The sequence below is a fragment of the Protopterus annectens genome, chromosome 10.part0 (assembly GCF_019279795.1).
Source record: "Protopterus annectens isolate FY-2018-M chromosome 10.part0, PAN1.0, whole genome shotgun sequence".
Classification (NCBI taxonomy): Eukaryota; Metazoa; Chordata; order Ceratodontiformes; family Protopteridae; genus Protopterus; species Protopterus annectens.
This window is the reverse complement of record NC_056744.1, coordinates 1,133,953,326-1,133,967,568: the sequence shown is the minus strand read 5'-3', so window position 1 is coordinate 1,133,967,568 and position 14,243 is coordinate 1,133,953,326. Positions and strand designations below refer to the sequence as shown.

Genomic DNA, 14,243 nt, shown 5'->3' with positions numbered 1-14,243 from the left:
ATTGTTTAGAATATGATAAAATAAATTTGTTCTGGTATATGTATATTATGTCAGGGGAATATTAAAATATTAGATGTTACATTGGTTGAGTTGGGACGTATAGCTGTGCTAGACCTAAGTTGGAATAAGTGCGTTTAAAGAATTATAGCCTTATATGCATATGTTATTAAAAAAGAAAGAGAAGAAATGTTTAAAAAAATCTAAATTATGTTTGTGTAAATATAGATATAATAATAGTAGGGGACTTTAGCGGTAATTTAAGAATAAATAAGAAGAATGGATATGACATCAAAATAGTAAATGAGATTATGAAATGTGGTAGATTATATGTTTGGGAAACTAGACATTGGATTTACAGGAGAAATGAGATTATGACTGAAATCAATTATTTTTTGGCATCAGGTTAAAGATTATACAACAAGCAATAAAAAAAGACTGTTTTTTCCTGTCATTTAACTATATGGATAAGAGAAAAGAAGAATATATAAGAATAGGTAAAGGAATTAAAAGATTAAATGAGAAAGAATTGGTGCAAGATGATAATAAAGCAATAAATATGTTATGGAGGAATCCTATAGGTATGAGAGAATTGTATGAAATTGAACGATATGGTGGATTAGCTTTAAAGAAAAATATAAAAACATGTTTTCTGGAATGTATAGAGGATAAAAGAAAGAAGGAAAAGAAGATATATAAAAAAATTAAGTCAAGAAGTGTTTAGTGATTTATTAAAGAAAGAGAGAACCTTGTATGAGAAAGAAAGGTTAAATATATGAAAAATTCAAGTGAAGATTAATACGTTATATAAACAAAATATTGTTTACAAGAAAAGCAGGAAGAAGTTGCACCATATTTAAGTAAATTAGTTAAAGAAGAGAAAAAACAAGGGAGTTAAAAAATAAAGAAGGAAAACAAGTGAGGATGCAATAAGGTATATGTGAAATAATTAAAAAGTAAGTAGCACAGTTGTTAGTTAAAAAAGAGAAATGAAAAAGGAAAATATGAAATAAGCTGGTTAAATAAGGAAAATAATGAATACTTGGAAAAATATAAGTAGTAAAGAATCAAATGATTTATTGAAAGATATAAACATGAATACAGCAATGGGATTAGATGGCATTTAGTATCATATGTATAATGAAATGGAGAATTGACAAAAAGCTATATTTATAGACATATTGAATGAATGGTTAAAAGTGGGAATAAATTATAAAGAGATATGTACAGGGGTTATAACATTTATGTGGAAAAAAGGAGATAAAGGTGATATAAAGAATCGGAGACCTATAACTTTAAATAATACAGATTATAATATATTCATGAGAATTATAACTAAAAGATTAACATGACTACTATTAACATACTATGGTATTTGGTAGGAAAGGAAAAGAAACTCAAGATTTTTCATGGATTATTAATTAAGTGGTAGATGACATTGTTAATAAAAAAAGGTTGACACAAAGAACATGATAGGAGATCTAAGTAAAGCATATGTTAGAATTCACCATGAATCATTATGGGACATTTTGAACTATATAATATAAGTAAAAGAATAATACATGTAATTTGATTAGTATATGATAGGAGTTATGTTAAAATTAATGTTAATGGATGGATAAGTGAGGAATTGAAAATGGAATGTTCAATAAGACAAGGCTGTCTGGCTAGTAGTAGTATTTTTTCCTTGGTTATGAATGTAGTAGTGAATAAGGTTAATAAAATTACAAATACTGCAGGATACAAAATATTAAGTGGATTACAGTTGCCTATAATGTATGTTTATGCAGACAGTATTGTATTAATCATCAGTGATAAGGAATGGATGGAAAAAATCAATTAAAGAATTAAGTATTTTATTAAAAGAAATTGGTTTATGTATAAGTAAAGAAAAAAGTAAGGGATATGGATTTATAGGAAGCATAAGAGAGATAGACTTTAATGAGGAATCCATAAATATTTTAGGAATAACGTTTGGACAAAATGTTTATAAGGATGAATAGTGGAGAAAATTATTTAAAGATGCAAAGGACATGACTACTTTTTGTAAGACATTTAGATTTTCCTATAGAAAGAAAGCACAAACCATGTTAGAAAACATCATGTGTATCGCAAACCTTTATATGATTCCAACAACTCATGTGTATAGCAAACATTTATATGATTCCAACAAAGTATGAAAAGGAATTGATGGCTTTATTTTCTTTCATGTGGGGGGGTCCAGGTTGAATTCAGTTAAGACAAGGATCTTGTATATGAAAGAACAAAAAGGGGGATTGGGACTAATAAACCCAATTATTCATGCAACATCAGTGAGTTGTGTTGAAGAAAAAAGCCGATAGATTTTATTTTGAAATAAAAGTATGAGGCCTTTTGGAAAAAATGGAGACCAGTTTAAAGGTATAAATGAAGAGATGAAAGAATATCAAAATAAAATTATAACATGGAAATTAAAAATGAATACGATTGCGAAAGATAGAAAAGAATGGTATCAGAGTATCATGAAAACATTTTATTTTATTGTTCCATGGAAAAATTTTGAAGATGGTAAAAGAATGCAATAAAAATAAGATTTAAAAGGTATAAAAAGTACATAAATGTAAAGGATGTTTTTATGGAGATTGTAGGAAATTTGCCAGTTAAGGCAAGTATGGCTTAGAAAAGTAAACAAAGTAGAGTATGTAATGTGTGTGAAGGATATGAAACAACAGAGTATGTTTTTTGAAATATGTAAAAGTTAAAAAGTTGTGAAATTAAGTATGTAAAAGTAACATATTGAAAGAAATTATAAAAGTTGAGTAGTTAAGTATGGATATGATTGAATTTGTTTTTTATGGTGCAAAAAAAAAAGAAGAGGCGGCAAATAAGATGGACAGAGTAATATTTTATATTTCATGGACAATATGGACTTGAAAGATTGAATGAAATTAAGTTCAGTGGAAAATGGGTATTGGCGAAGATTTTGGAAAGAATACAGTTTTGGTTGTGGAAAAAAGGGGTGGGAGGAGTGTTTAAGATGTATTGTAAAGAATGTAAAGATCTGTAAATGTCTGTATATAATGTAAATATGTAAATAATTATTAAGGTATTTTCTATAATAATAAAAAAATACTCTGTACGATAGATGCAGTATGATCTTTTACATTTACCTGAGCTACCACTAACTCAAGCAGATGGGGCCTTGGTTTACCATCTCATCCAAAGGATGACACACTCAGGACTTCAGCACCCCCTTATGTAGCAATGTAGTGTAAGCAGTCCATTTCCTGCTGTGGAAATAGAACACACAGCCTTCTGTACCAAGGCTAGTACGCTACATCTTGCGCCTCTAATGCTGCTTCTGGGAAGCCACACTTGTTCCTTGCATTCTTTATCTTTTGCGTAATGTTAGTTAAAGATCTAGTTATTTAGGTGGAGGCTTGAATAGCAGCATCACAACTGATTTCCCATTATTTTCTATGCTCTTCTGCTGATGCTTTGTAAGTGTCACCAGGAGTGCTGTATGTTGAGTGCTTGTTCTGAATAGAGGTATTCCCTTTTTGGTACCACATTGTAGATATTTAGTAGTAATCATTGTGGTAGGCTGTCAATAAAAAAAATAACTTTTCTTATTTGATTTCTATTCTTTTAGGTTGCGAAATGGTGTAAAATTCTGTAAAGTCCAGATGCTTCCTGAAGTGAGTATTTTTTCTTTTCTTGCACAATTGTTATTGAAAAACATTGTCTTAAATAATTATGGAATATTTTTAATAGCTGCATATCTTACAGTCAACTACTGTCTTAATAAGTATGATTACATAAACAATAAGTTATTGGTGGATATGCCTGGCACAGATTTACATGTGTGCCTTTTGACATTTTACCAAGTGTGTTATAATCCTTGGTTTCCGGCAAAATGTGGACAGTTCAAACTACTAGATGTCTGATCACACTTGTAAAATGGTTATTTGTACCTTTTATGTATTTCAAAATTTAAATTCATTTTTAGATTGAAAAAAAAAACTATATATATATATATATATATATATATATATATATAATTTTTTTTTTTTTTTTTTTTTTTTGCGCAGGTAAAAGATTTGCAGTGCAGAATGTATATGTTTGGTTTGTGTATGTGTGTGACAGCACTTGTACACAGACAAAATTGATGTTATTGGGTGCTTGAAATAAGAGATGTTATGTGATCCTATCTCGCCTACATTCTGAATGATGGGTTCGGAGCCGATCCCTCGGCTCCGACTCGGCACGCTTATGCCAAAGAGCGAAGTCTCTTATTGGCTGAGCTTACTATATCCCAGGATGCACCACTACCAGTCCCCCAGATCTCGTTTGCCGCTTCCCTGCGAAGACGTGGTCTCGAGCTGGCTGGGCTGAGTAGCTTTTATTAACTACTTTCTGTCAGTTTTTTGCTGTTTTTTGGTCACAAAAGCTGTTTTAACAGCTATTGCTTCTTTGTGTACGTTTGGATTGTGAAGATTGTTGTGTGTGATTGGGTTGAGTTTGTTTTCGGCCCCCCTTACATCCAGGGCCTTCCCAGACGGTCAACCTTTGAAAACCTTTCAGGGTCTCTAGTCTACAGTAGTTGAGAGTTCCCTGTCATTTACAGCTAGTGTTTGTGTTAAACTTTAACTATAAGCTTAGATTTATCACAAGCAAATCTATAGTTGTTTGAATTCCTGTCAAAGAATTGTTTAACATCATGTCTCAAACCCCTAGGCCTTGGGCTTTAAAAATGTTCGAAATGTGGTTTTAAGATGTCTATTACTGACGATCATTTGCTCTGTGTATATTGTCTAGGGGCAAAGCACTTGCAGGAGTCATGCAGCGTATGTCACGCTTTTTCCTCAAGGGTCCTCCAGGAGAGGAAAAATAAATTGATTCTTAAGGGGTTAATTAAACCCTCTTTTGAAGAAGCCTTGGCATCCTCTCCGGCTCCTGCCAAAAAGAAAAGGGCTTCGGTTCCGACCAGTCCGTCGGATCCGACTGCCAAGAGACCTAGGCAGGCCTCTCCTTCGGCTCCAAAGACTTCGGAGCCGAGGTCGGAACGGTCTGCCTCGATGCCACCAGTATCGACTCCTCTGGCTTCGGAGCCGATGGCTGCGGCATCGAGAGGCGGGTCACCTTCGTCGGCTCCACTGCTCTCGGAGCCGACAAGGGTCGCCCGCTCAGACACTTCCTCCTCGGCGAAGTCTACCTCGGCACCGATGGAATCTGGTGTGAGTATTCCCTCGGCGCCGATTCTCATCGAGTCACCTCGGGCCGGTCCCCTAGTCCCTTGGAGCAGTTGGAGAGGCCTTCTCGAACCCGTTCTGTTTCCTCTCGGTCTTGGAGGATGTCGGATTCTGATATAGACAGGGTGCTCCAAAGACTGTTCCAGTCCCCAGTCTTCCAAAAATTTGTTTCGGTTCCGACCCAGTTGGCTTGAGCCGATGACCATGGCCCACCCATTGCCATTCCTCCTCCGACTGCTTGGCTCCGTCGGAGCAGGTGCTGTTGGAGCCGGTGGAGATCTCAGGGTCGGCTCCGACCCTTACTCCAACCCGGGCCCTCGGGTCCGAGTTTGGTATGCGGACTTCTTCGGCTGGACGCGAGGGTGATGTTTGGGACCTATGCTTTCGGTTCCGAGCCTCCCTCTCGGTGCTTGGCTGCGGGACTTCCGTCGATTATCATGGCTCGGAGACCGGACACTCCCAGGATTCTGGGGTCCGGCTTTCAGGGCCATGAGGAGTGCCTTGGCCAAGTCCTCTTGACCATCTCTCCGGTTTTACCAGCACCTTCCTGGGCGTGGAGACTGGGTCTTTGGCAGTTCCCTGTCCGTAACCAGCGGAGCCCCGAGGCCTGAGGTTACCCCAGTGGGGTTCCCTCCTCCTGAGGGTTCTTCGGAGTTGTCTTCAGAGGAACCCCAAGGAAGAGATCGTGCAAGAGGAAGCACGTGGACTCCCCGAGTCTATTACATCGGACACTGATATGGATGATGCGGAAGGGTCCCAGTCGTCCTCGGATGATGTCTCATTTGCAGACATCTTAGAGATCCTCAAACAACGAGGCGGCTGGATATCCAAACCCCCTCTGCTGACGAATCAGTGCTCCTCAAGGCCTTTGGGGCTCAGCCCTCCGCCTCCTGGGTGTCTCCGCCTTGACGAGCTTCTGGATTTAGTTTGTCGAAGGCGTGGGAACATCCAGATACCGTGGAACCAGTCCCTTCTCGTCCAAATAAATTTTTATCTGCTCCCCGAGAAGGAGTTCCTTACTAAAGGCGTGGCTGTAGATGCCATGGTGGTGGCATCTGCTACACAACAGGACGTGGCAGAGGCTTCAACGTCTATCCATCCTCCTAATAAGGAGTCTAGGAGTATGGATAGGTACGGGAAGCGCACCCTGACTTCAGCGGCCTTTACCTTAAGGTCTCTGAATTACTTGGCACATTTTACCAGGCTTCAGAGGGATCTGGTCAAGGAGTTGTCAGATTCCCTCTCGGGTAACCTACCTGAGCAGCTAGCCCAGTCGGTTAGCTCTCAGTTGGCTATCCTTACGTCAATTTCTAACTCATCCATGAGGCTCATTTCCTATGCGGCCGAAGGGGCGGGTAGAGCGGCAGGCACAGGCGTGGCTCTACGTAGACAAGCCTGGCTCCGCTTGTGTCAGTTTGCGGAGGCCTTCAAGTCTTCCTTCGCCGACGCTCCCTTTGATGGGTCCTCATTGTTTGGACCCAAGGTGAAAGACACCCTTACCCGCTGTGAGCAAGAGGGAAAAACGTTATCTGCCGTAGGGGCCCGTTATTCCACTCCTTTTCGGCCTTACCCCAAGGCCAAAGGAGGGGGGAAAATGTGGTTCCGAAAATCTCGCAAGTTTTTCTCCCAACAGCAGGAAGATTCCCGTCCAGAGGCAGAGGGCGGGGAAATTTTTCAGGGAGAAGCCGTCCCCGAGGCGGCAGAGGGCCCCGCAATTCTGGAGACCGCGAGTCCTTTCGTGGCTCTTCAGCCTCCCACACAACATGAGGGATTGCCCGGCTGTGCTGCTCCGGAGCCAGTCGGGTGTCGTTGCCAAGCACCTAAAAGCCTGGGAGTCAATCACTCAGGACAGATGGGTGCTTCGGATCATTGCCGGAGGTTACACCATCCCATTCAAAGACTCACCCCTCCGTCCAAGAGAATCCCGGACCCACCACCCAGTCAAAGGGAAATAGCAGCCGCAGAAGCTTTAAAGCTGCTAGAAAAAGGAGTCATCCAACCGGTCCCCACAGACCAGATCGGATCAGGAAATTACTCCAGGTTCTTTTAGTGCCAAAAGACAGGGGACCTGAGACCAATATTGGATCTCAGCAGACTGAACCAATCCGTCACGAAATCCAGATTCGAATGGTCACGTTACAATCCATTCTCCCGTTGTTGGAGAAGGATGTTTGGATGTGCTCCATAGACCTCAAGGCCGCCTATTATCACATTCCGATACATCAGGCGTCCAGAAGGTATCTGCGCTTCAGCCTGGGAGTCAGTCATTACCAATTTTGTGCTCTGCCCTTTGGTCTCACCACAGCCCGCAGGGTGTTCACCAAGTGTTTGGCAGTAGTGACGGCTCACCTGAGAAGTCTTGGATTCCAAGTGTTTCCCTATCTCGACGACTGGCTCCTGACTGCCACCACCAGGCATCTACTAATGGACAACCTCAAAGCCACCATCTCCCTGGGTGTTTCCCTAGGGATTACATTCAATTGGTCAAAGTCTGTCTTGCTGCCCTCTCAACGCATAAAGTTTATAGGAGCAGAGATAGACTCAAGATTGATCCTCGTCTTTCTTCCTGCCGAAAGGATCCGAACTTTACAGGGCCAAGTTCAAGCTCTGATCTCGAGATCCAAAGCCCCAGCCAGGATGGTCCTACAGGTCTTAGGCTCAATGTCTGCCACGGTTCTTTTAGTTCCTCTAGCAAGATTACACATGAGGATTCTTCAGTGGCTCTTGTCAACTCAATGGTCCTTTCAGGATCTTCCCTCAATCATCACATCATGATTACGGACATATGCAAAAGGGACCTTCGCTGGTGGCTTCAGACATCCAACTTGGATCAGGGAAAACCCTTTGTTCTCCCCCTCCGGTGGTTACCCTGACGACAGATGCCTCCCAGATAGGGTGGGGGCATTGTCTGGGCAGGCTAGTTCAGGGCTCTTGGCTTCGGAAGAAGCTCCTCTCCACATCAACGTGTTGGAGATGAGGGCTGTACTTCTATCCCTACAGGCCTTACACAAGTTTCTTCCTCAGGGCATCATCGCCATCCACACAGACAACATGTCGGTGGTTTGGTATCTGAACAAACAAGGAGGGACCAGATCGTATCCCCTTTGCAGAGAGGCCATGAGAGTGTGGGAATGGGCTGTAGCTACCAACCGCTTCTTGGTAGCGACCCACATCCCGGGAAGTCAAATGTATTGGCGGACAAATTAAGCAGGACAATTCTCTCTCCTCACGAATGGTCTCTAAACCGCACAGTAGCAGCCCAGGTTTTCAAGAGATGGGGGCCGTGCTGCGACCTATTTGCAACTCCACAAAACACCAAGTGCCGAAGGTTCTTCTCCTTGATTCCACATCAGGAAGTACCAGCCATGGATGCTCTAGCACAACCTTGGCCAACAGGGCTACTTTATGCCTTTCCTCCAATTCCACTCCTTCCCAAAGTTATTCAAAAAGCTTCTCAACTAGGGTCTTCAATGATTCTGATTGCCCCATACTGGCCTCGTCAGATATGGTTTCCTTACCTGAAAAAGCATGCAGTGGACGATCCGTGGACCTTAGACCTGATCCCGGACTTGCTAATCCATCAGTCGGGACATTGGCATCAGTCCCTTCAATCTCTGAAATTGACAGCTTGGCTCCTCCACTTCCAACCTTAGTTAGAAGTCACACACTAGACCCGGAAGTAGTTCACATTTTATCTTGACCCACAAACCCACCACTAACAAATTGTACCTCAGTAAGTGGAAGAGGTTTGCTATCTGGAGCTCAACTCAAGGGCTTAGACCCTATCACTGCTCCTGTCCCAGAGGTTTTGAAATTCTTAACATCCCTGTTTAATCAGGGATCTTCTGTCTCAACTATTAAAGTTCAACTAGCTGCTATCTCTAAATTCCATGAATCCACGGATCCTCCTTTGATGAGCAACAGATTATGCAAAAGCGTTCATTAAAGGTGCGAGTCTGTTAAGACCACCAGTATTTCATCCTGCACCTCCGTGGGATCTTGATTTGGTACTTCGCGCATTAACATCTCCCCCTTTTGAACCGGCTGCTACATGCGAATTAAAATATCTGTCTTGGAAAACGGCATTCTTAGTGGCTATTACTTCTGCAAGAAGAGTCTCAGAGCTTCAAGCCCTGTCTATTAAACCACCGTACTTGATTTTCCACAAGGATAGAGTATCACTTAGGCCCAATCCATCCTTTGTCCCAAAGGTCTGCTCTAGTTTCTGTCTTCAACAATCTCTAGAACTACCAGTTTTCTTTCCAAAATTCTCTAATGAAGCAGAATACACACTCCATAAATTGGATGTTCACAGGCAATTACGCTTCTATTTAGACAGGACTCAGCAACTTCGTAAGTCAGACCAGTTGTTTGTGTCCTTCTCAGATAATAAATTGGGCCAAACCATCACAAAAGCTACAATCTCAAAATGGATCAGAGATTGCATAACTCAGGCCTATTCTTCTTCTTGAATAAACATCTTACATCATCTATCAAAGCTCATTCTACCAGAGCTATGGCTACTTCTATAGCCTTTCATTCCAAGCTCGCTATTTCGCAAATTTGTGCTGCGGCTACTTGGTCCAACCCGCACACTTTCATTTCCCACTACAAATTGGATGTGGCATCTAAAGGACGAGCATCATTTGGTTCCACGGTACTCAGGAGTGTTTTCCAGTGAGCCACCCAGGATTCAGGTGCTAGGGACGCTGTCCCATCATTCAGAATGTAGGCGAGATAGGATCACATAACATCTTTTAGTTATGTACTCACCATAACTTCAGATGTTTGGGATCCATCTCGCCTACATTCCTGATACCCACCCTCCTTCCCCTGCCTTGCAGATCAGAAGAGATTGAACGGTTTTGAGTTCAACTGTTTTTATCTTGTTTCATCTGACGATGTTATATAAGCAGGGTATGCGTGTGTGCATGTATGCGGACAAACTAGATCTGGGGGACTGGTAGTGGTGCATCCTGGGATATAGTAAGCTCAGCCAATAAGAGACTTCGCTCTTTGGCATAAGCGTGCCGAGTCGGAGCCGAGGGATCGGCTCCGAACCCATCATTCAGAATGTAGGCGAGATGGATCCCAAACATCTGAAGTTATGGTGAGTACATAACTAAAAGTTAATCAGAGGGGATAAAACTTTCCCTTCAATACTGTCAGGAATGCACGGTGTCAAGATGCTGTATATCCTTTCTGCTATGTTATGAAGATTGAGAATGGACACTGGAATACAGCTAATGTTGGACAGTGTCTGTGAGCGTGCAGTAAAATCTTTGAGGAAACAAAACTAGTCTTACCAGCTAAAGTGAAACTTGCTTTTGGTGTAGTTACGTTATTGCATTTATGGGTTATTCAAATTTATCTCTGTAACTTGATAGGTGGGCTGGTCATTTGAGCTTTTTCAGTCCCAATATGAGCTCCTTGTGGAAAAAGAACAGATAACACAACCAGATCCACATGTACCAACACCAAATAGTTTGCATGTATGTTATATAAGAAAGGGCAATACGGTGAGTAGCATTGTTGCCTCACAGCAAAACATCTGGTTCAGTTCTCAGCTGGGATTTGTGTAGAGTCAGCATATCCTTCCTGTGTTGCCATGCATTTTTATCCCGTGTTCTTAAATTTTCTCTTGGTACTCATGTTTCCTCTCACCTCCCAAAGGTGTATGCAGTAAATGAATTGGCAACCCTAAATTGTCCCCAAGTATGCTTATGGTGTGTGGTATGGAAGAAAGACGTGCCAAGCAATTTCATTTTCGTGCATGCTTAGTAAACACCACGGATGGTGGTGGCTGTTCATTGGGTTCCTGTTGGAAGTAGACACAACTCTTAAATCATGGTTACATTAAAAGAGAATGGGAAGTTGGCATAATGGTTAAGGTGTTTACCTTACAGACACAAGTTGCAGGGTTTAATTCTCACATGGTGTAATTAGCTAGGCTTGAAATGGCTCACAAAGGCAGTTAGCCTGGTGCTAATCTGTGAACCTGTATTAGAAACTGAAAAAGTTCCTGTTTTGTGTTCACTAAATTATGTATATGCACTAAACTTTGGAAGTTTTTAGCTGCTTTTTTTTTTTTTTAATTTTAAATGCAGGTAACTTTTAAGACCCACTTATAAATTATGCCGATGAGTGCTCAAATCCTTTCCAAAGACTGGCCTCACATGTTTAAATGATCCTTTTGATCATAGTTACAGTGTTTGAAGTGCAGTTTGAGTTGGCTTCCGTTTGATGGTATATAAAGTACAAAGGTGACCAAGTTACAGGCATATGTGTTGAAGCTATTTTGACTTTTGGAAGCACCAGTAACCTAAAGTGTAATTCTTAAGTTTTTAAATATCTTTAAGTTTTAATAATAAAGATATTATAATTTCACATTTTAACCTGCAACGTGAGTGTGAAGATTATTAGAAAACATAAACATAAGGGTTATATTTATTGTCATATAGTACAAGTATGTTTCCTTTTTTACAATTTTCAGTCACTTTAGCATTGCATAAATTGCTCAGTTCTTGTCTACTCTTAAGCCTCAGCCTCCTGACCTTTATTGTGCATTTTTTCTTTCCACAAATTCATTTATTTGGAACCACAGTCAGTTATTTGAATAACTTTACAGTATGTAATATAGTATTTGAAACTCGATATGTTGTAATTTGCCCTTTCCCTTTTCTAAAAATTCGACTTCCATTTCTTTTATCTGCTTTACAGTATTCAGTGTTGTAGTTACAGATGGTTTAAAATTTGATTTCCATTTTCTAGTAATTGTTTTTCCTGGCAGCCAGTAGCATTAAATTAAATCCTTACTATATTTAGCAATTCAGATCCTATATCCCATCTCTAAAGAATCATTTCCTTAGTTGCTGCCATTTGTTCCTCCTTTGTCAAAGTAACAAAATGGTTATATATTCTATTCTTATTTTGTGTGAAATACCAAGGATCAGGTCACATCCCTTGTAATGAAGTCACTTCATGTATTGGGGAAAGCCCTTGGGTGCTAAAGCTGTAAAATCACATTTCCTTATTTAATTATTTAATTAAACTAGAGGTCTGATGATTCAAAAACTGGCATATTTTCCAATATGTCAGTATCAGCAACTCCATCTGTGGTTATCAGGTCCTTCACAGGTATAAATCCACTCAGATGAGATGCAAGATGCAGTTTGGTTGTATTTTTTTTGTATTCCGTTTCTTCATTTCATGGTCATGTACAACAGAATGCCATTCTAAACTGTTCTCCAGGATGTTCACAAACGAATAGACACTTTTCCTAATGGAATGAGAGAATAAATTAAAGACAGTTTGATGTGTTCTCTGACATACTTCTCTAAAAGATTACAATGCAGGTATGTCATTCAAGTGAGTTTTCTGATGTAATCTATATTCTTTCCTTTAACGAGGACAGACATTCCTTTACATGTAAAAGTTCTGGATGTGGAAAAAAATTGCAATGAAGCAAAGTTTAGAAAGGCATTCTACTACATATGACCCTGAAAAAGAAGTACAAGAAGAAAACAGTGTCTGAAGTGCAGTTTTTTCCTTTCATCTAAGTTGGTTTATATGTTGGAAAGACCTGAACACCACAGATGGAATTGCTGACACTGAAATTTTGGAAACATGGCAGTTTCTGAATCACAAAACATTTATTCTTGGCATAACTAAGCTTTCCATAAATATATTAATTTGTGCTTTTTCTTGATTTTCCTGTACTCTGCTTTATATATATTTTTATAAAATTTAAGAAATAGCTCTTTTTACCTGTAGAGAATCCCTAGTTGATTTCCTTGTCAATGGATCCCTAAACTGGCTACAACTTTTTCTACTTTGTTGCCGTAATCATGATGCTAAAAGTTTTGTGCTCTAAAGTTATCAAAAAAATAGCTTAACAGCAACCTTCTAAACCTGTGTATTATCCAGGTACTCTCTTTATTTTCCCTTTAGCACTATGCAATCGGTTCTGTTCTTGCACCGTCTGATCCCCCATTTTACAGTACTTTAAACTCCTTTGTCAGCCCTTATAAACAATTCCTGTGACTTGTCAGCCCTTATAAACAATTCCTGTGACTTATTTCTCAGTATCTCTTTCTGTCTTATTTTTACTGTATTTTTAAACTCCATTTTTCATTTTATCCCATTCTCTGGCTATTATGCCTGAAGTAGTTTCTGTCTTCTCTAATATCTCTCAAATTGTCCACTGCCCATTTTTTAAACTCCTCTCTTTTTAGCATGTAAGTAGGAAAGTGCCAGTGTCTCAGTTTTACTTCATTACTCTGTATCTTTACCTTACTTTATATTGGTATTTGATCTAATGTAGTTAGTTATCAGATAGGTTTCAAAGACTTCAGTTAAATACACATGCTCCTGTGAAATATAATGTATATCCAGGTTTGCTCACTTATTGTATTTTGAAGAATGATATGTAAATTCTGTCTTAATTCCTGCTACTGAATTCACATCTTCCACACCAAATATTGTTATGGATTTTTTGTGAAATCCCCCTTTTCTTAACATTTTCCCTAGTAGGTCCCCGTCTTACATCCTCACTTTTGTAAGTCAGGTTCCACTCCCCACCCATAAATATTTCCTGCTGAGAACTGATTATTTGTTCCCGAGTTCTCCTTAAGCTTTATAGTAGTAGAGCTGATGTCTTTTACATCCGGCTTAAACTTGTGGGTTATCACATCTGACTCCTTTTCAAAGCAGGCCTTTTTCAGAGACTTCAATCCAGGAGCTCCGCCTCCTCTGCCCATCATACACTGCTGTGCCCTGTGTGTACTGTGTGTAGCCTTCTAACCTGTGTTGTGTCCTCTGTGGTTTATTAGGTCTAGTTAGTGTAGTTTTAGGAATATTTCTCTAATAGTATTGTCAGCCTAGTGTAGTTTTGAGTAAGTGGTTAGTGGATTTGTTGCCTGGGGTTTGTCTGTTTGTCCTGGCATTCCAGACCTTTTTCCTCTTATCTCAATCTTGTTAAAAAAAAAAAAAAAAAAAAAAAAAGTAGTAATATTT

The 14,243-nt window shown here is 39.9% G+C and overlaps 1 protein-coding gene across 2 annotated transcripts in view; it reads left to right on the top strand.

Annotated features, from left to right (window-relative positions):
• Positions 1 to 14,243, top strand: part of USP33 (ubiquitin specific peptidase 33) — a 1,637,494-nt gene that overhangs the window by 1,010,195 nt on the left and 613,056 nt on the right. For both annotated transcript variants that reach the window (XM_044085858.1, XM_044085859.1), the window contains exon 16: positions 3,629 to 3,674. In XM_044085858.1, coding sequence (XP_043941793.1) covers positions 3,629 to 3,674 — 46 coding nt within the window. The remainder of the gene's footprint in view (positions 1 to 3,628; positions 3,675 to 14,243) is intronic.